At 43.2% G+C, this 23,448-nt stretch overlaps 1 protein-coding gene across 2 annotated transcripts in view; it reads left to right on the forward strand.

Moving 5' to 3' along the window:
* STRIP1 (striatin interacting protein 1) overlaps positions 1-23,448 on the forward strand; it is a 652,163-nt gene that overhangs the window by 207,556 nt on the left and 421,159 nt on the right. For both annotated transcript variants that reach the window (XM_082245809.1, XM_082245810.1), the window contains exons 4-5: positions 20,443-20,577; positions 20,673-20,793. In XM_082245809.1, the coding sequence (XP_082101935.1) occupies positions 20,443-20,577; positions 20,673-20,793 (256 nt within the window). The remainder of the gene's footprint in view (positions 1-20,442; positions 20,578-20,672; positions 20,794-23,448) is intronic.

A 23,448-nucleotide genomic window follows, 5' to 3' on the forward strand; every position in this document is an offset into this window, starting at 1 on the left:
TTAAATATAGGCACCACATCCAGTGGTACTATTCCAGTCCTTAACGAGTCCCTAAAAATTAGGAACAAAGGCTTTGAAATTACAGCACTCAATTCTTTAGGATGCGTGGAGGGAAGCCATCTGGTCCAGGCGCTTTATCCACCCTTATTAAGTTCTGTCTAAATATTTCTGAACCATATCACTTTTGAGCCAATGTGGATCGTTTGGGACTGTGTGAATACCATCCTCCATTATGGTCATGAGCTCCCCCATGCTCCTTTGTATACACAGAGCTGAAGAAAGTATTACATTTAGCCATCTTTGTCCCCAGTCACCCACTCCAGATTATTTTGTAAAGGGCCTACATGCTCAGACCTAACCTTTTTACTATTAATATATTTGAAGAATTTTTTGGGGTTTGTCCTATCTTTTGCAATCGTTCATTTCAAATTTTTGCGTCCTTGATTTCTCTTTTACATATTGTTATATTCTTTGTAACAATTAAACAATGATAGTGTTCCTTCATTTTTATATTTTTTAAAAACTCTTCTTTTTATTTATAGCTTTTTTAACTTTGGCTGTGAGCCACATAGGTTTTATTTTTAGCCTTCTAAACGTATTGCCCATGGGAATATACTTTGCAGTGAATTTGCATACAGTCTTGAAGAATTCCCATTTCTTTTTGGTGTTCATCGATGCCAATATTCCCTCCCAGTCTAAATCCTGGAAAGCAGCCCTCATCCTTGGAAAATTTGCTCTTAAAGTTGTGTTTTTATATTTCCTGTATGCGTTTTTTGCTTACAGCTAACATGAAATGAAATGACAATATGGTCACTGCTACCCAGATATTCTTTTATATGAACATTATTAATGAGCTCTGCATGGTTTGAGATTACCAGGGTCAATCAGAGCATAATTTCTAGTGAGGGCCTCAATAAACTGTAAAATTGTATTGTAATAGGTTTATAAAATTTTGCCCTTTAACTGTTTCAGCAGTGCCATTACTCCAGGCAATGTCTGAGTAGTTAAAATCCCCCATTATTATCACTGCCCCAGCCCTTGCAGCCCTTTCTATCTGTGCCAGGAGCGGAGTCTCCACCTCCTCATTAATACTAGGAGTTCTATAACAAACTCTAATGATCTTTGTATTACAGCCCAGTAGAGCGGCACAGTGGTGTAGTGGTTAGCACTTTCACCTAGCAGCAAGAGGGTCGGTGGTTCGAATCCCAACCACGACACGAGTTTGCATGTTCTCCCTGTGCCTGCGTGGGTTTCCTCCGGGTACTCCGGTTTCCTCCCACACTCCAAAGACATGCTGGTAGGTTAATTGGATCCTGTATAAAACAAAAAAATGGCCCTACTGTGTATGTATGTGAGTTAGGGACCTTAGATTGTAAGTTCCTTGAGGGCAGGGACTGATGTGAATGTACAATGTATATGTAAAGCGCTGTGTAAATTGACAGCGCTATATAAGTACCTGAAATAAATAAAATAAAATGTACATTTCTATCCATACTGCTTCAGACTCATCACACTCAATCCATCAACTAGGTCCTCTTTTACACTCACTTTGAGATCACTTCTCACATAGAGACAGACACCATCACCTTTCCGTTTACCCTTTCTTTCCGAAAGAGAGCATAGCCAGGAGTATGAATAACCCAGTCATGTGAAGAATAAAGCCAAGATTCCTCTATCCATTAAATCATAGTTTCTCTTACGTCCTCCGACAGTCGCCGCCCTCTTCATATTCGTCACAATGGGGTATTAGACTTTGCTCCGAAGGAGTAGCTAGGCAACAGAATATGTTAATATAAAAGTTTTAACACATCGCACCCCCAGGGGGTGGTCCCCTCAGTCAATACCCTCCTACTTCCTGTATCCATACTCCAGTTTCAATGTCTAGCTTGTCAGGAGTAGCTGGATGTCTCTATGCTGGGGCATTTGTCTCAGCCTTTTCTCTATTCTTTTTTGATTTTGTTTGAGTTTTTTCTCTCTGTTTGCTTAGCTGTTCATTTTGTCAGCGTTAGTTAGTTCTTCTGATGAAGAGGATTCGTGCGGGCTGGGACTCGGGCTGATCCCCCCTGGTCGCAGGTTGTGGGTCAGTGGTTTTCCCGGCCTGCCATCGAGCGTTCAGCCAGGTATTGCTCCTGGCACAGTGAACGACCCATCCCTGTTCGGTGCAGGGATGCTTGGTGAGGTGGCTACCTCACTGGACGCTGTGTGGTTTCTTAACCCCGGTTTCGTGCGTCCTGGTTGCGACTCTCCCTGCCTCATGTGCTGCGGTTTGTTCGCCAGTGCGGGTCCCCCACGCCATTAGCAGGTAAGTGAACTTATGTGGGGACCTGTCTGTCGGGGGGGGGGGGTGTCAGTCTGGGACTGTGTAACCTGCCTCTATTCACACTATTGGGCTCCCTGTCATTCTGCCTGCACGCTGTGGGCTACAGGAGGGGGGGCTGTGTGGCACTGTGTGTCTGCCTGTTACTGTGTGAAGCGCTGTGTGCTGTGGGGCATGCCTGTGGTCATGTTGGGGGCACTGTACAGCGGTCGCTGCGGTGACCTGCCATGTTCATTTTTACATGGGCGATGTGTCATATCGCAGAGCGGGGGAGCGGCGTTTTCGGCGCCAAGCGCCGCCATTTTGCCTGCATCGCCCCGACCGCATGTTTTCAATGCGGGCGGCCATTTTCTTGTAGCCTCTCATAGGCTTTACAAGAGCGCCCTGATTGCATCACTTCCTCTTTCCTGATGTGCACCGATCGCAGCAGCAGCTACTACAGGGGTCCCCTCAGGTTTTTTAACTTTCTTATCTGCCGGTATCCATTGCCTGTTTTCTGTGCTCTCCCTGTTGGGGTCTCATTAGGCTTGTGTGTGTGGCGGTGGGCTGCGCTCGCCGCGCTTGTTAAGGGGGCAGTGACCCTTTCTTGTCAGCATAAGTTTTGTGGGGCAATGGATTCTCAGGAGGGCAAATTTCCTGCCACATTGGTGGGTAGCCAGGGGACTGCTGTTTCTCCCCCAGGGGGGGATTTGGCTGTGATTGTGGCTAATCTTGCTGCCTAGGTGCAAATGTTGGTGGCTGCTCAATCCACAAAAAGGTCCAGAGTTTCAATTTCCTCTGGTTCAGAGGGTGATGGTGCGGGGGCTTATATGGCCGGGGTCTCCTTGTCGGGGTCCCGTTCCTCCCTGGATCTTGTGGGGTCCGAGGTGGAGGCTGAGGTTGAAGGGGTGGATAATTCTCCCCCTGGCTCGTCTGAAGAGCTTGCGCTCATGGATGACTTGGTTGCTTCCATCAAACAAACGTTGCGCTTGCAAGATGAACCGTGTCCGCCGGCTGCTTTGGCAGCTTATGGGACAAAGAGAAGGCGCAAAACATCGCAGGTTTTTCCCTGCACTGATGATTTTCAGAGCGCCGTTAAGGAACAATGGCGTAATATTCGCAAACCTTTTGCGGTACCCAGTAGGTTTAAACTGCGTTATCCTTTCACACCCGCTACTGACGAGCGTTGGTGTGTACCACCTCCTGTGGATCACGCGATCGCGGTCCTGAATAAGTCCACTGCGATTCCTGCTGAGGATACCCTGGTATTCCGGGATGCCACGGACAAGAGACTCCAGCCTCATACCTATTCTATTATGGGTTCTATGCTAAAAGCTCTGTTTGCTTCCCTTATGGCGGCCCAGGCGGTCGCGAGTTGGACGCAGGTGCTTAGACGCGTTTTGGTGGCTGACTCAGCCCCGCAGGCGACATTGGACATGGTGGATCAAATCCATCAGGGTGTCATGTATTTGTGCGATGCGGACTTGGATATGGTCCCGTTGGCCGCACGTGTACACGGTGTGGCGGTGTTGTCTCGCCGTTTGGTTTGGTTGAAGTGTTGGTCGGTGGACCAATCTTCTCGCAAGACTTTAGCCAATCTTCCTTATGACGGTTCTTGCCTTTTTGGCGAATCCTTGGATACACTGATAAAGGGGATCACGGGTGGTAAGAGCACGCTCTTGCCCCAATCCCAGAAGGCTAAGTCGGCTCCTGGTAAGAAGCATGCTTCCTTTCGGCCCTCTCAGGGGTCCTTTCGTGCCTTTCGGCCGCACTTTAAGGGCAAACCGTTCAAAGGTCAGGGCTCTCAAAAGACAGGTAAGCAGAAGTCCGGCCAATCCGGATCCGCTGCCCACAACAGTGCGGCCTGAAGGGGCGCCCTCACCCGGTTCTGGGGTGGGGGGACGCTTGCTCGGTTTTCTACAACCTTGGCTGGCCCGTGTTCGGGACAGGTGGGTTCAGGAAATCGTTCGATCTGGTTACAAGATCGAGTTTCTCTCTCGGCCGGAGAGCAGATTTTTTCCCTCGAATCTTCAACTGTCTCCGGAGCGTTTGCGGGATCTGCACCTGGCGGTGCGGGACCTGAGAGCTCAGGGAGTGGTGGTCCCGGTGCCTCATCGGGACAGATTGCGGGGGTTCTATTCAAATCTGTTCACTGTACCCAGGAAGGAGGGCAAGGTTCGTCCAATTCTGGACCTGAAGGCTCTAAACCGCTTTGTGCGGGTTCGCAAGTTCCGCATGGAATCTCTGCGGTCGGTGGTGGCTGCCCTGGTTCCGGGGGAATTCATGGCCTCCATCGATCTGAAGGATGCGTACCTACACATTCCCATTTTCGAGGGTCACCAGAGGTACCTTCGATTCGCCATTGCGGAGGATCACTACCGATTTGTGGCGTTGCCTTTTGGCCTCGCTTCGGCTCCGCGGGTTTTCACCAAGGTGCTTGCGCCACTGCTTGCCTTGTTGAGGGCCCAGGGCATCTCTGTCCTGGGGTATCTGGACGACATTATGGTTCGGTCTGCGACCAGCCAGGGTCTGGAGAAGGATCTGTCCGTCACGGTGCAGACTCTGCAGGAGTTTGGTTGGACGATAAATTATCCAAAATCGACACTGTGCCCGGCAGTTCGTCTTCCCTATTTGGGAATGATCCTGGACTCGGTCCAAGCGAAGGTCTTCCTACCGGACGACAAAATCAAGGTTCTTCAGGGAGAAGTCCAGTCCCTCAGAGACGTTCCGTGCTCATCCCTGCGGAAGTGCATGCGGTGTCTGGGTCTGATGGTCTCGGCTTTCGAGGCAATTCCCTTTGCCCAGTTTCACACGAGGGGTCTCCAAGCGGAGATTCTGTCCGAGTGGGTCGGGCGTCCGCAGTCTCTGGATGTCGAGGTTTCGTTGAGCCGTCGCACCAGAAGGGATCTTCTGTGGTGGCTCCAGTCCCCGGCGGTGTCGGGGGGAAAGTCTTTTCGTCCTCTTTCATGGACGGTGATCACCACGGACGCCAGCCTGTCGGGCTGGGGTGGTGTTCTGGGCGTTCTGTCTGCCCAGGGGACTTGGTCGGAGGAGGAATCCTCCCGTCCGATCAACATTCTGGAGTTGCGTGCGATAAATCTCTGCCTTCACCGTTGGACGGACAGGCTGCGCGGCTGTCCGGTTCGGGTGCAGACGGACAATGCCACGGCGGTGGCTTACGTCAATCACCAAGGGGGCACCAGGAGTGCCCCGAGCGGCTCGGGAAGTGGCCGGCATTCTTTCTTGGGCCGAGACTCATGTCCCGGCGATATCGGCGGTACACATTCCGGGGGTGGAGAACTGGCAGGCGGATTATCTGAGTCGCCAGACCCTGGATCAGGGGGGATGGTCTCTCCACTCGGCTGTCTTCCAGATGTTGTGCGCGAAGTGGGGTCTTCCGGAAGTGGACCTGTTCGCGTCTCGTCTGAACAACAAGGTAAAAAGGTTCGTGGCAAGGACGCGCGATCCTCGGGCAGACGCGTCCGACGCGTTGGTGGCCCCGTGGCACCAGTATCGGCTGCTGTATGCGTTCCCGCCGATCCAATTGCTGCCCAGGTTCCTTCGCAGGTTGAACTCGGAACCACACACGGTGATTCTTGTGGCACCGGACTGGCCTCGCCGGTCCTGGTACGCGGATCTCGTGAACCTGGCGGTCGACGCTCCTTGGCGTCTGCCTCTTCGAGAAGATCTCTTGTCTCAAGGGCCGATATTCCATCCTGCTTTACAGTCGCTGGCTTTGACGGCCTGGCTGTTGAAACCGAGGTCCTGAAGGATAGGGGTCTCTCTCCGGAGGTCATTCACACTTTAAATAACGCGAGGAAGTCTTCCTCGGGGAAGGTCTATCACCGTACTTGGAAGGCCTATTTTGCCTGGTGTGAGTCCAGGGGGTTTTCACCTCGCACTTACTCGGTGTCTAGGGTGTTGTCCTTCCTTCAGACGGGTGTCGACCAGCGTTTGGCGCTGGCTACGGTCAAGGGTCAGGTGTCTGCGCTGGCCGTTCTTTTTCAACGTCCTGTGGCGTCTAACTCTTTGGTTAGTACCTTTGTTCAAGGGGTGCGACATCTGGTCCCTCCTAGGAGGGAACCTTTACCTCCTTGGGACTTGAATCTTGTTCTGTCCGTGCTACAACATGCTCCCTTTGAACAGATCAGGAAGATCTCGTTGTCCATGTTGTCCAAAAAAGTCGCTTTTTTGGTGGCGATCACTTCGGCTCGCAGGGTTTCGGAGCTGGCGGCTTTGTCATGCAAGTCTCCGTATCTGGTCCTTCATCTAGATAAGGTGGTCTTACGACCTAACCCTTCTTTTCTTCCGAAGAGGTTTTCGGATTTTCACATCAATGAGGATGTTGTCCTGCCTTCGCTCTGCGCGAAGCCCAAGCATCCGAAGGAGGTGGAGCTGCATTCCTTGGATGTTGTTCGGGCGATCAGGGTTTACCTGAAATCGACTGAATCTTTCCGCAAGTCGGATTCCTTGTTTGTCCTTCCTGAGGGACCTCGGAAGGGCTTGGCTGCATCGGCCTCTACCATTGCCAAATGGATCAGACAGACTGTGGAACAGGCCTATGCTTTGAAGGGGAAAGTTCCCCCTGTGCCTGTGAAGGCGCACTCTACAAGATCTCTGAGTACGTCTTGGGCCTGTCGTCATGGGGCTTCTGTGGCCCAGGTGTGTAAGGCGGCGACTTGGTCGTCGGTTCACACCTTCACAAAATTCTACAGAGTGGATGTTCAGGCATCGGCAGATGCTTCCTTTGGCCGCAAGGTTCTTAGTGCGGCAGTTCCTTAGAGCCTCTTGTATGGGCTCCTTGGCTGTTTGGGATACATGTTGTTATCCCTGGGTTATTTGTTTTCCTGGGATTTTTGCTTCTGTTGAGCAAAGTTTTTTCTTCTGTTGCCCAGAGGGTTTCCTTCCTTTGGTAAGGTTCCTTTCTCTGCTGTGGAGACGGCGTTGCCTTGGGCGCGGCTGCGTTTCCTACCCCTCATGTTTGCACTGCTTTGGGACGTCCCCATTGTGACGAATATGAAGAGGGCGGCGACTGTCGGAGGACGTAAGAGAAAACTGAATTTTTGTAAAATCTTACCTGTAAAATTCCTTTCTCTGAGTCCTCCGACAGTCGCCGCCCCCGCCCCTCTTTTGGGGTTGAATGTACTCTCTACTGCTATTCCACTGAAACTGGAGTATGGATACAGGAAGTAGGAGGGTATTGACTGAGGGGACCACCCCCTGGGGGTGGGATGTGTTAAAACTTTTATATTAACATATTCTGTTGCCTAGCTACTCCTTCGGAGCAAAGTCTAATACCCCATTGTGACGAATATGAAGAGGGCGGCGACTGTCGGAGGACTCAGAGAAAGGAATTTTACAGGTAAGATTTTACAAAAATTCAGTTTTTCTTAAATCCCATACTTCTCTTTAAACATGTGACGTTCAGACCCTGAGTAGTAATCACTGTACATGGCCTTTTGGTCAGGGTTGTCTTTTTTTTTTTTAGACATTCTGGAGACTGGTGTTTTTTTGCTTTCACTGTATTTGTGAAAAGCATTAAATACTTTTAACAGCAAATGTATGCTTAGTATACACATACATGATCGGATTGGGCCTTTCCTGCAGCATTAATTTATACAGTATCAAGCTTATGGTAACTATACAATATAATATAAATGATAACATTTTTAAAATATGTGAACATGGTTTCTCTTTCGGTAATTGACAGACGCCGCTTCATATCTTCATTTGACAGATGGGTTATGCTACTCTTCCTAGGAGTAGGACACAGTCGGAAAAGGGTTAACAAAGCTTAACTATGCCTATGAGGCAGTACCAGGTGGTATACTCCCATTTCCTGCTATAGGATCTCAGGTTTTTCTGCCTAGTTAGGAGTAAGGACCTAGTTCCTTGCTGGGATCTCTGGTCCTGGCATTTTTTCCTTTTTTAAACTGAATATTTTTCTTTTCTGTTCCTGTGAGAACTGCAATCAATTTGGTTCCTGTAAGAACAACAATCAACTGCCGGACTGGATATCCTAGATCCTAACAGTCTTCCCAGTCTGGCCAGTGAGTGCACGCAGACCTTAGCTCCGCGTTAGGTAAGCCGCGACATAGTCTCACTGGACGGTGACTGGCTGGCGAGTTAAGGGCCTCGCAAGGAACACAGCACTGGTCACGACCTGAGTTGCAGCATACCTCTAGCCCGCAGCACCCCCTTTCCAAGGAGGGACCAGATGTCGCACCCCTTGAACAAAGGTACTAACCAAAGAGTTAGACGCCACAGGACGTTGAAAAAGAACGGCCAGCGCAGACACCTGACCCTTGTCTGCCTGTAATGGTTCCCACCTGGTTCCATGGTGTGTTAAGTAGTGTCCCCCCTCTTCCTTTGTGGTCTCTTGGGGTGGATGTGGGCCCCTCCCTGGGATGGTCTGGCCCCTGGGTTCCCTTTGATTCTCACCGGCCCCTCTAACAGTCAGTGGTCTTTTGGCCCCAACCTATTGACCAGGCTGTTTGGGCTGCTGACCGGGTTGATAGAGTTGCGGACAGCGTCCACCTCTGCCTCCCCCCCCCCCCCATATGACCATATGGGGGGGCGTGGGGGCGCTGCTTTTTTCTTTTTTGTTAGCAAAGTGAAGCAGCCATTATTGTGTGGGTGAGGGTTCTCTGTCTGCATCATGGCAGGCATCCTGTCCCTCCTCTAGGGGGCTATGTCCTATTACATCCTCTGGTTTCACATGGACCTGTTTCTTTTTACATTTTGTATGCGTCTATATCCATTTTAGCCACAGTAGGTCACACACCTCACACAAAGTCCCACATTTTTTCTTTATTCTCTGTGAAGAGCAACTCTTAAATCTCATAGGTGGTTCATTTGTGGACCTTTAGCCAGCGTCTCCTTGTGAGACTGTGTTCAGCGACCTCTCCTGCTTATGTTCTCAGGGTGAGCTTAGGATATAGCGATTCTACTGGGTCTGTGTCCATGCACTTCGGGTGCTCTGACGGTGAGGATGATTCCTCTTTTTTACTGCACATGTGCATGCAAAGGCACTGGTGGGTGCACTGATTGTATCGGTGCAGAAAAACTTTAAAACATGGGGGATGCAGCCGCTGTGTCAGAGGCGCCTGTCCCCTTGGTGTCCGCAGATCCTCAAAAGCAGCAGAGGTATTTCCTTTTTTTCCACCTACTCTGACAATATTGTCAGTAGTCAGTGGAGTTGTTCTGAACGCAATATGGCGGTGCCTAAGCATTTCGATGGACGAGATCCCTTGAGGAGTCCGAGTATGTGGGCAGTCCCACCTGTGGTGGACTCTCAGGTCTCCAGGCTGGATAAATCCACCCTAATTCCGGTGAAGTCGTCTCCGGTTTTAAAAGATCATTTGACAGGAAAGCCGAGACTTTGGTCCGCCCCATGTTTACTGTTGGCAGTTCAATCCTTAGGCCAGTGTTCACCATAGAGTGGCGTCCCTGACTTTCCCAAGTGGGCAAAGCCTAATGCGAGGAGGACCCCAAGGGAAAAGTCTTAAGGTGGACTGCCTTCTCTATTTAGCATTGCACTGTGAAGTTATAAACGGGGGGTTGGAGAACCAGCGCTATGGATGAGAACGGACAGGCAGTGAAATATAAGGTTGCAGCCACCAACCGAACCCCTAAAAAACCTAACGCATGTGCAAAGATGCGGGTGAAGAGGAAAAAAGTGCTTAGTGCGTACAAAGTGTCACATATAGATAATTGCGTACGTGGGTCAATATATATAAAATTCAAGCCAAAACAATAGATACATAAATAGACAAGTAGTAAATATGAGGTATGGTAAAAACGTATGATAAAAAATGTATATTGAATTAATAATATAGTGATTTCCAATAGGTGCTGCTGAATAAATAAATAATTAATAAAATTGCTAAATAGGTGAATGATGTGGAATAAATAATGCTGAATAAATAATGCTGGGTAAAATAACGCTGAATGTATTGGTTATAAATCGATCATGAATCATAGGAGCAGTGAGGATACTAATTGTATACCTTTTGGGATGTAGTTCTCCAATTCAAACACTAGGTGTCACACTTACCCTAAGACCACAGATGTTAAGTATATGAGCCAAAAGACAGGATGTAGGTAAGATCCTCAAACCTGTCTGCTGACGGTCCCTTCGGACCAAAAAGATCCCATCTGGGTACAAAAGGGAAAAAAGAGAGAAGAGCTACTCAGTGTGATAAGTGAAGATCGGGTATACAATGTGATAGTAGCGACTCACGCTTGGGTAGTAGATGCAGCAGATCCCTTCAGATATTGGCAGTCTGCGCCGAGGAAGCTTCTGCGTTCCAAGCCTTGGCGAGCTGCGGACCGGAAGTGACGTGGGTTTCCGCCCTACGTACGTTTCGTCATAGGACGTCTATGGGGAGCGGTACCCGTCAGTCGACCTCGTCGTCCAGAAATAGCCAGAGTCATCCCATCAGCCAATCATTCGCCCTGATACACACCTGAGGATGATTGTTCGATAATGGAAGAACAGTGGAGTGTACCGGCTTATTATGGGATGTCTCTCTAGGCTATAGTAATCATCATATTAGATCATGCTGCCATCTAGTGGATCCATTTTAAATTGCAAGGGTATTAAAAAATAATTTTATTAGGAACGAATATGTGTAAAAATTTCTTAAAAATTATATGTGTAAGAAGAGGTGTGAAAATGGAAATAAAGTTAAAAATGGGCATCAGACATTTTTTTTAAATTATTTTTAATAAGAAAAAAAGAAGTGATGGAAAAGTGATTTGTGAAAAATAGAGTGCCCAAAGGACATTAGTGATAAGGTGGCCACAAAAATTATATTATATTGAAGAAAAATAATATTTAGTGCTTGCGTCGAAATATGAGTGTGTGAGTGTATCCAAATAAAAATTGGTAAAAAGAATAGATGAATAGCATTAGTGAAGTGAAATGAAAAATGTGTATAGAAATACACCCGTGAAATATTTATGGCTATAATAAAATGTGGAAAGAGAAATTAAGGAGATAAAAAAATCCTCGTGATCTGAGGTTAATAAAACAATCCAACTGCTTGGAAATAGCGTGTCCAATTTCATTCTGAGGTGACAACAAAGGTCCATACATGGGGGAAATATAATAATTGTAACTTGAAAAACTTGGAATGTGGAGTGATGTTGGATGAGAAGGTAAAAAAAAAGAAGAAATAATATAAAAATAGAAATGGAAGTAGATGTCGTATATAAGATAATAAGATAATAAATCAATTGATGCGTTGACTTCCATATCTCTTCAGAGATGGTAATCTTGATAATAATGTAGGATTGGTGTTTGAGCGAAAAAAATTTCAAAAGGTTAAAAACAATTAAGAAGCGCTAGACAGTCACTTAGCAGATAGGAGGAGATCCTCAATATCAAAGATAGTATAATAATATTACCCAGATGTTGGATGAGGAGGCTAAAAAAGGATGTTGGATGAGAAGGCTAAAAAAATCTGCATAAAAATTGATGTAAAATCCATAAAAAGTAGGAAGGCGTATCAAAAAGGAAGAAGGCGTGTGGAAACAGGCTAAAAAATATAAAAAACATATGTAAGAGCATATGTAAAAAATATATATATAAAGACTAAAAATAGCTCGTAGAAAATATCACATAAAAAAATCACATAAAAAATATCATATAAAATGTCAGTAAAAAGGGAAGTAAAACAAGAGGTAAAAAACAAAAGCGGTTAATTTTGGTAGGTAAAATCCAAAAGGAATAAAAATATGAGTTATGTGTCTGTGATAAAACAATTTAAATCAATGTCGGCATTTAATCCCTCGGGACGGAGAGAGCGCATTCGGACAATCCATTTTGTTTCATTCTTACCATTCTTCTTTTGTTGCTGCCTCTCCAATCGTTTTTTATTTTATCAATTCCATAAAAAATCATTCCTGTTGGATTCTGTGCATGGACCTCTTTAAAATGTCTTGATAAGGTGTGTTTTTCAAACCCTTTTTTGATGTTCTTTATGTGTTCTCTAATTCTTACGAAGAGGGGTCGTGTGGTTCTTCCGACACATTGCAATTTGCAAGGGCATTCCACCACATATGTGACATGTGTACTCGTACATGTGATGGTGTCTTTAATTTTATACTCTGTACCTGTGACATTGGATTTAAAGCTTTTTGTTTTTTTCTGTTGTTTTCTGTTGTTTCCTGTTGTTTCTACATGGGAGACATTTCTGACATCGGAAGAAACCATTGATGGCTGTAGGTAGTAAGATATTTTTGGGTGGATTAATTACATTATGCACAATTTTATCTCTTAGGGTAGGAGCTCGGCAGTAGATGAATGACGGTTTCGTGAGCAAGATTTGCTTGAGGGTTTTATCTGCTCTGAGAATAGGCCAGTGTTTTCTGATAATTTTTTCCATATCTTTGTGTTGTTTGTTGAAGCCTGTGATAAATGCATACTCAAAGCTGTTACCGTTATTTTTCTTTCTATTGTTATTTTCTGTGATTAAGTCTTCTCTTTTCATTTTCCTGACCAACTGTTTGATATGTTCAAGTTCCTTCTTCTTGTAGCCCTTTTCTAAGAATCTGGTTATTAAAATATCTGCCTGATTGTCGAAGTCTTGTATATCACTACAATTCCTCCTAATTCGCAGTAGTTGGCCTTTGGGTATATTGCCTAGCCATCGTTGGTGGCGGCAACTGAGTGTAGGTATGTACCCATTTTTGTCAGTTTTTTTGAAGAAGGTTTTACTTTGTAACTTGCCATTCTTTTTAAAGAGCTCCAGATCTAGATAAGCGATTTTATTGAGGTCCCAGTTGCCCATGAACGTGATTCCATATCCATTATCACTAATCTCATCGAAGAAAACTTGTAATGATTCTGGGGTACCTCGCCATATTAAAATTATATCATCAATATATCTTCGATAAAATTTTAAAAAAGGTCTATCTACACTAAAAACTTGCTCCTCCTCCCACTTTTGCATAAAAATATTGGCCACACTGGGGGCATATCTGGCCCCCATGGCTACTCCCTTTGTTTGTACAAAATATTGTCCCTTGTACCAAAAATAATTCGAATCCATAGCCATTTTAAGTCCCTCTAAAATAAAGTGCAATTGTGCCTGTTTAAAATCAGTAAAATTACTCAGCGCCCACTCCACAGCATCTAAGCCATCCTTTTGTATTATATTGGTGTACAGAGAATTAACGTCAATAGTAACCAGGATGTCATCATCCGTTACCTCGAGATGTTCTAGTTCATGTAACAACTGTTTGCCGTCTCTGAGATATGATTTACCCTGGGGTACTAGTGGTTGGATAAATTTATCCAGGTATTCCCCTAATCTGGAGTGGACTGAGTTTATTGCACTTACAATTGGACGTCCCGGTGGCTTTGTTTCATTTTTGTGTATTTTGGGGAGGTAATATATAACCGGGGTCCTTGCTGCTTCCAGCTTCAAATATTGGGCCTCCTTTTTATTTAAAATATTCCTTTCCTTCCCTTTCTTTATATATGTATCTAAAGCCTTCTCAAATTTTCTCTTTTGGATCTCCTGTGAGTTTTTTATATGTGTTTTCTTCCTTGAGGAGCCTTTCCATTTCTTCCTCATATTCCTTCTTGTCCAATATAACCAGGCCTCCTCCTTTATCCGCTGGTCTTATCACAATTCCCTTCCTCTTTTCCAGTTTTTTGATGGTATTCCAGGTTTCCTCCTCTTTCCTGTTCCGTATCTTTAAATCTCTTATTTCTTGTTCTACCATTCTTTTGAAAACCTCTAGGTTTTCATTCTGTGTGTTTTTGGGGTTGAATATTGATTTGTTTCTTAGAGTTGTGTGTTTAAATTCCTCATTTTTCGTGTTTGTATTCTTTTCTTTCTTAAGGGCAAAACATTTCTTAATGTTGAGCTTGCGGATATATTTTTGGAGATCTATGTATGCCTCGAATTTGTCCAAATTTTTGTTAGGCGCATATTTGAGGCCGAGATCCAAGAGTTTCAGTTCATCCTCATCGAAAGTGACTGTGCTGAGATTAAAAATTCCTTTTCCTAAAAACATCTTCTTCTTTTTCTTTTTCCCCCCTCGTTTTCCTCTCGGTTTACGTTTCTTTCTTGTTCCCTAAACACGTTGTTCTCTTCCCTCCTGTATGGGTGGTAACCTCCCTGTGTTCTGGGTGGATCCCCATCTCTCTCCTGTTGCGGTCTGTATGGATGGTATCCTCCTTGTGTCCTGGGTGGGTCCCAGTCTCTCTCCTGGTAGGGTCTCCTTCCATTGTCCCTCCAGTTCATGTTGCGTCCCCTCTGTGGTCTGTGTCCTCCTCCATGTATTGGAATACATGGATGATCGCGTCTCGGGGGTGGTGGTCTCTAGTTGTTCCTCTGGTTGTCCCAAAAATTTGGATTTCTTTGTGGGCCTCCAAAATTTCTTGGGGGTCTGCCTCTGTTCCCTCTCGGAAAAAAATCCCTTCTGGTAAATGGTTCTCTGTATTCGTATTGTTCCTCATTGTGATAGTCGAGAGGGGAAAACCTATTATAGGTATCAACCCAATATTGGTTATGAGTAGGCGTTCTATCATAATGTACATTCGGTTGTGGGCCATTTCTTGGTGGTCTTGGTTCTGTAGTCTGTTCATAAGGTGGTCTTCCCAAATTTCCTGGTGTTCTGGGAGTCCTAGGGGTCACAGGAGTAGTGACCTCCATCCATGTATCATCCTCCTCATCCTCAATTTCAGACGGTTCCCTTGATACTAAGTGGACAGGGTCCACACTAGTGCCCAAACCATTATATAACTCGTCGGATTGCCATTTATAGACTGTGTTGTTTCTATAGTCTAGAATATCCCTCTTATATTTTTTCTGTTTTTTAGCTTGTATAGTTTTGTCTTATTTTTGTACAGCTTCTTGCAACGCTTTTTCTTTATTTTTATACTCATTGGTTTCAGAATAAGGCGCCAGTTGTTCCCTAATTTGTATAATTGTGCTTAAAATCTTTTTGAGTTTATATTGCCTCCTCTTGATTATTATAGTCAGCAGTTCTTTTTCACTTCTATTAAAGAAACCATACCATTGTTCCAGGAGATCAGGATCTGTAATGTGGTCATTGGGGGATATGTCCCATCTAAGCCTCCTGGGTGCTATACCTTCCTTGGTGTATTTTTCCAGTGTGGCAATGTCCCACCAGACCCTCAATTGTTTTTCCATATTCTGTTTTAACTCCTTAAAAGATCCTTCCATGTCTTGCCTTTGTATAATGGTCTCCTGGTCAAAAATTTCCTCTATATTTACTGCTCTGGAGTTCATATACTTAAAAATATCCTTTGCTGCTAGGTTGTAGTGACAAAGTCACTCAGTAAGATATAAACGAGCTCCTACCCTAAGAGATAAAATTGTGCATAATGTAATTAATCCACCCAAAAAGATCTTACTACCTACAGCCATCAATGGTTTCTTCCGATGTCAGAAATGTCTCCCATGTAGAAACAACAGGAAACAACAGAAAACAACAAAAAGCTTTAAATCCAATGTCACGGGTACAGAGTATAAAATTAAAGACACCATCACATGTACGAGTACACATGTCACATATGTGGTGGAATGCCCTTGCAATTTGCAATATGTCAGAAGAACCACACGACCCCTCTTCGTAAGAATTAGAGAACACATAAAGAACATCAAAAAAGGGTTTGAAAAACACACCTTATCAAGACATTTTAAAGAGGTCCATGCACAGAATCCAACAGGAATGATTTTTTATGGAATTGATAAAATAAAAAACGATTGGAGAGGCAGCAACAAAAGAAGAATGGTATCAAAGAATGAAACGAAATGGATTTTCCTAATGCGCTCTCTCCGTCCCGAGGGATTAAATGCCGACATTGATTTAAATTGTTTTATCACAGACACATAACTCATATTTTTATTCCTTTTGGATTTTACCTACCAAAATTAACATCTTTTGTTTTTTACCTCTTGTTTTACTTCCCTTTTTACTGACATTTGATATGATATTTTTTATGTGATTTTTTTATGTGATATTTTCTACGAGCTATTTTTAGTCTTTATATATATATATATATATTTTTTACATATGCTCTTACATATGTTTTTTATATTTTTTAGCCTGTTTCCAAACGCCTTCTTCCTTTTTGATACGCCTTCCTACTTTTTATGGATTTTACATCAATTTTTATGCGGATTTTTTAGCCTTCTCATCCAACATCCTTTTTTAACCTCCTCATCCAACATCTGGGTAATATTATTATACCATCTTTGATGTTGAGGATCTCCTCCTATCTGCTAAGTGACTGTCTAGCGCTTCTTAATTGTTTTTAACCTTTTGAAATTTTTTTCGCTCAAACACCAATCCTACATTATTATCAAGATTACCATCTCTGAAGAGATATGGAAGTCAACGCATCAATTGATTTATTATCTTATATACGACATCTACTTCATTTCTATTTTTATATTATTTCTTCTTTTTTTGACCTTCTCATCCAACATCACTCCACATTCCAAGTTTTTCAAGGAACAATTATTATATTTCCCCCATGTATGGACCTTTGTTGTCACCTCGGAATGAAATTGGACACGCTATTTCCAAGCAGTTGGATTGTTATATTAACCTCAGATCACGAGGATTTTTTTATCTCCTTATTTTCTCTTTCTACATTTTATTATAGCGATAAATATTTCACGGGTGTATTTCTATACACATTTTTCATTTCACTTCACTAATGCTATTCATCTATTCTTTTTACCAATTTTTATTTGGATACACTCACACACACACACATATATTTCGACGCAAGCACTAAATATTATTTTTCTTCAATATAATATAATTTTTGTGGCCACCTTATCACTAATGTCCTTTGGGCACTCTATTTTTCACAAATCACTTTTCCATCACTTCTTTTTTTCTTATTAAAAATAATTTAAAAAAAATGTCTGATGCCCATTTTTAACTTTATTTCTATTTTCACACCTCTTCTTACACATATAATTTTTAAGAAATTTTTACACATATTCGTTCCTAATAAAATAATTTTTTAATACCCTTGCAATTTAAAATGGATCCACTAGATGGCAGCATGATCTAATATGATGATTACTATAGCCTAGAGAGACATCCCATAATAAGCCTGTACACTCCACTGTTCTTCCATTATCCAACAATCATCCTCAGGTGTGTATCAGGGCGAATGATTGGCTGATGGGATGACTCTGGCTATTTCTGGACGACGAGGTCGACTGACGGGTACCGCTCCCCGTAGACGTCCTATGACGAAACGTACGTAGAGCGGAAACCCATGTCACTTCCGGTCCGCAGCTCGCCCAGGCTTGGAACGCAGAAGCTTCCTCGGTGCAGACTGCCAATATCTGAAGGGATCTGCTGCATCTACTACCCAAGCGTGAGTCGCTACTATCACATTGTATACCCGATCTTCACTTATCACACTGAGTAGCTCTTCTCTCTTTTTTCCCTTTTGTACCCAGATGGGATCTTTTTGGTCCGAAGGGACCGTCAGCAGACAGGTTTGAGGATCTTACCTACATCCTGTCTTTTGGCTCATATACTTAACATCTGTGGTTTTAGGGTAAGTGTGACACCTAGTGTTTGAATTGGAGAACTACATCCCAAAAGGTATACAATTAGTATCCTCACTGCTCCTATGATTCATGATCGATTTATAACCAATACATTCAGCGTTATTTTACCCAGCATTATTTATTCAGCATTATTTATTCCACATCATTCACCTATTTAGCAATTTTATTAATTATTATTTATTCAGCAGCACCTATTGGAAATCACTATATTATTAATTCAATATACATTTTTTATCATACGTTTTTACCATACCTCATATTTACTACTTGTCTATTTATATATCTATTGTTTTGGCTTGAATTTTATATATATTGACCCACTTACGCAATTATCTATATGTGACACTTTGTACGCACTAAGCACTTTTTTCCTCTTCACCCGCATCTTTGTACATGCGTTAGGTAGCGCCGTTTTCCAACTATTCACCCTCACACTGTGAAGTTATTGCTTCCCCCTAAGGACTGAGAGAGGCAATTGTGATTCTAGGATATCGGCTTCCCTCCTCATGTGGATCTTATTCTGCACATATTTTATGTGCTTAAGTTGTGTGCGCATTGCACTCACAGGTGGATACACGGGGGAGGTGGCTTTTCTGAGCACCCTACAGCACAGAAGAATTATTAGAATGTCCATATGTCACAAACTATTCACTGACTTTTGTTATTTTTTTTTTTTTTTTTTCCAATTATTTTTTGATTGATATGGATCACCAGCTTATTTAAAAAGATGTACATGTTGTGTTATTGATGATATTTATGCATTCATCACTTTTATATGGTTTTTAATATGAAATTATCCTTTCACTAGTTTTGTTTTAGATCACATTTCTTTCAATTCAATCCTTGTTATATTCTGAATAGCACATTCACATTATTATACTCTTTATTTAGGTTTGAGGTTGAGCCTACTGGTGGTAGCAGCAATTCCAGCCATCTCGATTTGTAACCCTTTCATCTCTCATCTTTGGCTCCATTACCATCAACCAGCCTTAGCAGCGCACACACAATAAAGTAGGGAGATGGTTTCCTACAGCTTTGCCTCCAGCAAGGAGAACAGTAAGACCCAGCAGTCACAGACAACCGTGCTTGAGATACACAGTAGGCACATAAAGTGTACTGCTATTTTTCAGAAAGAATTCAAGACAAATTCTAAATCTTTCAGGGCACTGTTTAGGCACAGTTATCAATTCTAGATATCCTTTCTAATATAGCAAATCTTTACTTTGAGTTCAGGTCCACTTTATTGTGTGGTGTGACTTTGGTTTTAAATGACACAGATCCTAATATAAAAGTTCAAGTATACTTGAATAATTACACAGACAGGTTGGTCCACAAGCAGTGTCTGTGCAAATGTTGCTTACTCATATTCTTCAGAACAAGAACAGAAAATCTTCCTTCATTGGTTACATCCATAAGCAAACAAAAAACTTCTAGCCTCCAGCAGCAGAGTAAATCTGGATACACTCTATACAACTTTTGTTGTTTGATTTCCTTTAGATTTACCTGATTGCATAACATTTGAAGGTGTTTAGGTTTGACCTCATATTATAGGGTTTTGGTAAATATAAAGGAAAAATCTCAAGAAAATTGTATAGTGTGTATCCAGCTTTAGGTTTTCTATGGATGTCCTTACTGGTTTTAGCAGCCGCTCCAAGAGACACGATCTACAATCAACAACCCTTAGCCTCCTAGCCAAGTGTCAAAATCTGAGGTAGAGTCCATCTGCTTAGAAAGTAGCACAACCTAGGCCTGATGTAAATCTTATTAGGCCCTGTTCCTACCTGAGCGTATTTTAGCTCATAAAAAGCTCATCTCTGAAGTCTCAAAACGCCCAACAAGCAAAATCCCATTCACTTCAATGGCCCTAGTTCACATCTGAGTGTTTTGTGGCCTGAAGCAAAATGCCTGAAGCTCAAAAAAGTACCTGAGCTTGTTTTTTTGGCAGATTACAAGCGTTTTTGTTAGATGTCAATGCCTGCCTCCAAACACCTGCGAAAAAAGCCTGAAAAAGCTAAAAGAAAAAATAATAAAACAATAAATAAAAAAGCCCAAAAAACTCCTGAAAACTATATGCTCAGGTGTGAATGAGCCCTTAGGGTCTTTACCCTGGGCGGTTTTAAGGCCTTGTTCACACCTGAGTGTATTTCAGCTCGTAAAACACTCATCTCTGTAGTTTCAAAACGCCCAACAAGCAAAAGCCCATTCATTTCAATGGCCCCTGTTCACATCTGAGTGTTTTCTGGCCTGAAGGAAAACACCTGAAGCTCAAAAAAGTACATGAGCTTCTTTTTTGGCAGATTACAAGCGTTTTTGTTAGATGTCAATGCCTGCCTCCAAACACCTGCAAAAAAAACTCCTAAAAAAGCCAGAAAAAAACACCTGAAAAAGCCCCCCCCCAAAAAAAACCTGTCTGAAAATAATATGCTCAGGTGTGAATGGAGCCTAACCGTTTGTATCTTTTAGAGTTATGCTAAAATTAGGATACATTTTGGATTTTGTGTGCAATATTTAGTTGGTTTCAACATCTCTGAATATGCTATTTTTGCCTATTGTCTTTTCAAGTACCCGATAAAAAATGGATAGAGCTAGATGTGTCCCAACAACGTACTTACACTATGCGACTTCTTGATGCACTGGAAGTCACAGCCAGGGAAAAACGACTAAAGGTGGGCCGGGCTTTGCTATATCTAGCACAAGGTAAGCACAGTGGTTATTGAAGTGTCTAAATGTGTTTTTCATCCCCTCATCTGTTATTAATTCTATTGATACTGTTACATTAAATATATTTGTAGGTACTTTTGGGGAGTGTAGCTGTGAAGCTGAGGTCCAGACCTGGCAGCGACATAACCTCTTTCTTTTGTTGGAAGCGGGGGCGTTTAATGCCCTTGTGGAACTGCTGAACATGGAGGTTGAGTGAGTAGAAATACTATTTATTAAAGAATTTGTACACCTAAATGGAGAAAAACCTTAATTACTGTATAAAGTTCATCTTTATTCTACCCTTACTGGACTACTTTGTATTTTATTTTAGAGTTTCAATAGAGGATTTATATGGTATACTTCAGAAAGTGACATTTTAGCTACCTGCTATGTATGCTAATTCTAATACTATACAGCAGGGCTTAATGTATTCATAGAAAACAGCCATTTTTTGGGAATAGAATAAGAAAGGGTTAGATTTTCTAAAAAGTTCCTAATGCTGTCTTTGTACTTTCTTTATGAACCTGTCAGTTGTCCTAAAAAAAAAAAAAAATACTGCAAATTCTTTTACCGTAGCACTGGCAGTCCCTTGGGTTGATGCGTGCCTAGAAAAAGCAAACTCTAAATTGCTTGTGCTCCCTTCCTACAGTAACACCAGCATGCCAGGGATAATGTTCTAAAGCACTCCTAGTGTCTAACTTTAAAGTTAACAGAATATAAGGATTAAAAGATTTTTTTTTTGGTCCTTCAGATGCCTTAATTTGAGTCCAAAACAAGATAACTTTCGCCTAATACCTTGTGAATTCTTCTATAAGCACATACTGCCTTCCATCATACTCTCTTCTCTCCTCTTCTGCAAACACTGTCTGTCATACCTGTACTTTTTCCTGCACACGCTTCACCCACACTCTTGCCCAGCAAATACTTCTCTTCTGCACATATTTCCCATCATTGTATTTATTATTATTATTATTATACAGGATTTACAGGTCCTTTTCCAAAAATTAGCATATTGTGATAAAGTTCATTATTTTCTGTAATGTACTGATAAACATTAGACTTTAATATATTTTAGATTCATTACACACTACTGAAGTAGTGCAAGCCTTTTATTGTTTTAATATTGATGATTTTGGCATACAGCTCATGAAAACCCAAAATTCCTATCTCAAAAAATTAGCATATTTCATCCGACCAATAAAAGTGTTTTTAATACAAAAAAAGTCAACCTTCAAAAAATGATGTTCAGTTATGCACTCAATACTTGGTCGGGACTCCTTTTGCAGAAATGACTGCTTCAATGCGGCGTGGCATGGAGGCAATCAGCCTGTGGCACTGCTGAGGTGTTATGGAGGCCCAGGATGCTTCGATAGCGGCCTTGAGCTCATCCAGAGTATTGGGTCTTGCGTCTCTCAACTTTCTCTTCACAACATCCCACAGATGCTCTATGGGGTTCAGGTCAGGAGAGGTGGCAGGCCAATTGAGCACAGTAATACCATGGTCAGTAAACCATTTACCAGTGGTTTTGGCACTGTGAGCAGGTGCCAGGTCATGCTGAAAAATGAAATTTTCATCTCCATAAAGATTTTCAGCAGATGGAAGCATGAAGTGCTCCAAAATCTCCTGATAGCTGCATTGACCCTGCCCTTGATGAAACACAGTGGACCAACACCAGCAGCTGACATGGCACCCCAGACCATCACTGACTGTGGGTACTTGACACTGGACTTCAGGCATTTTGGCATTTCCCTCTCCCCAGTCTTCCTCCAGACTCTGGCACCTTGATTTCCGAATGACATGCAAAATTTGCTTTCATCCGAAAAAAGTACTTTGGACCACTGAGCAACAGTCCAGTGCTGCTTCTCTGTAGCCCAGGTCAGGCGCTTCTGCCGCTGTTTCTGGTTCAAAAGTGGCTTGACCTGGGGAATGCGGCACCTGTAGCCCATTTCCTGCACACGCCTGTACACGGTGGCTCTAGATGTTTCTACTCCAGACTAAGTCCACTGCTTCCGCAGGTCCCCCAAGGTCTGGAATCGGTCCTTCTCCACAATCTTCCTCAGGGTCCGGTCACCTCTTCTCCTTGTGCAGCGTTTTCTGCCACACTTTTTCCTTCCCACAGACTTCCCGCTTAGGTGCCTTGATACAGCACTCTGGGAACAGCCTATTCGTTCAGAAATGTCTTTCTGTGTCTTACCCTCTTGCTTGAGGGTGTCAATGATGGCCTTCTGGACAGCAGTCAGGTCGGCAGTTTTACCCATGATTGCGGTTTTGAGTAATGAACCAGGCTGGGAGTTACATAGTTACATAGTTACATAGTTAGTGAGGTTGAAAAAAGACACAAGTCCATCCAGTTCAACCCATGATGCGTGTGTGTTTGCTTTTAACCGTACATTGTGTACCCCTGTATGTTGTGGTCTTTAAGGTGTACATCTAATAGTTTTTTGAAACTATCTATGCTCCCCGCTGATACGACTGCTTGTGGAAGAGAATTCCACATCCTTACCGCTCTTACAGTGAAGAACCCCTTACGCACTTTAAGGTTAAACCGCCTTTCCTCAAGTTTTAGTGAGTGGCCACGTGTCTTATTGTATTCCCTTTCTCTGAATAGTTTGTTCCTTATGCTAGGGTCGCCAGTACAGTATTTGTACATTGATATCATATCCCCCCTCAATCGTCTCTTCTCCAGAGAGAATAGGTTCAGTGCTTGTAGTCTTTCCTCATAGCCGATGTCCTCCATTCCCCTAATTATTTTTGTTGCCCTCCTCTGGACTTTCTCCAGTTCCAGCACATCCTTCCTGCGGACCGGTGCCCAGAACTGGACAGCATACTCCAGATGTGGCCGGACCAGAGTCTTGTAGAGCGGGAGAA

This window comes from Pelophylax lessonae (genome assembly GCF_965119305.1).
Source record: "Pelophylax lessonae genome assembly, chromosome: 2".
Classification (NCBI taxonomy): Eukaryota; Metazoa; Chordata; class Amphibia; order Anura; family Ranidae; genus Pelophylax; species Pelophylax lessonae.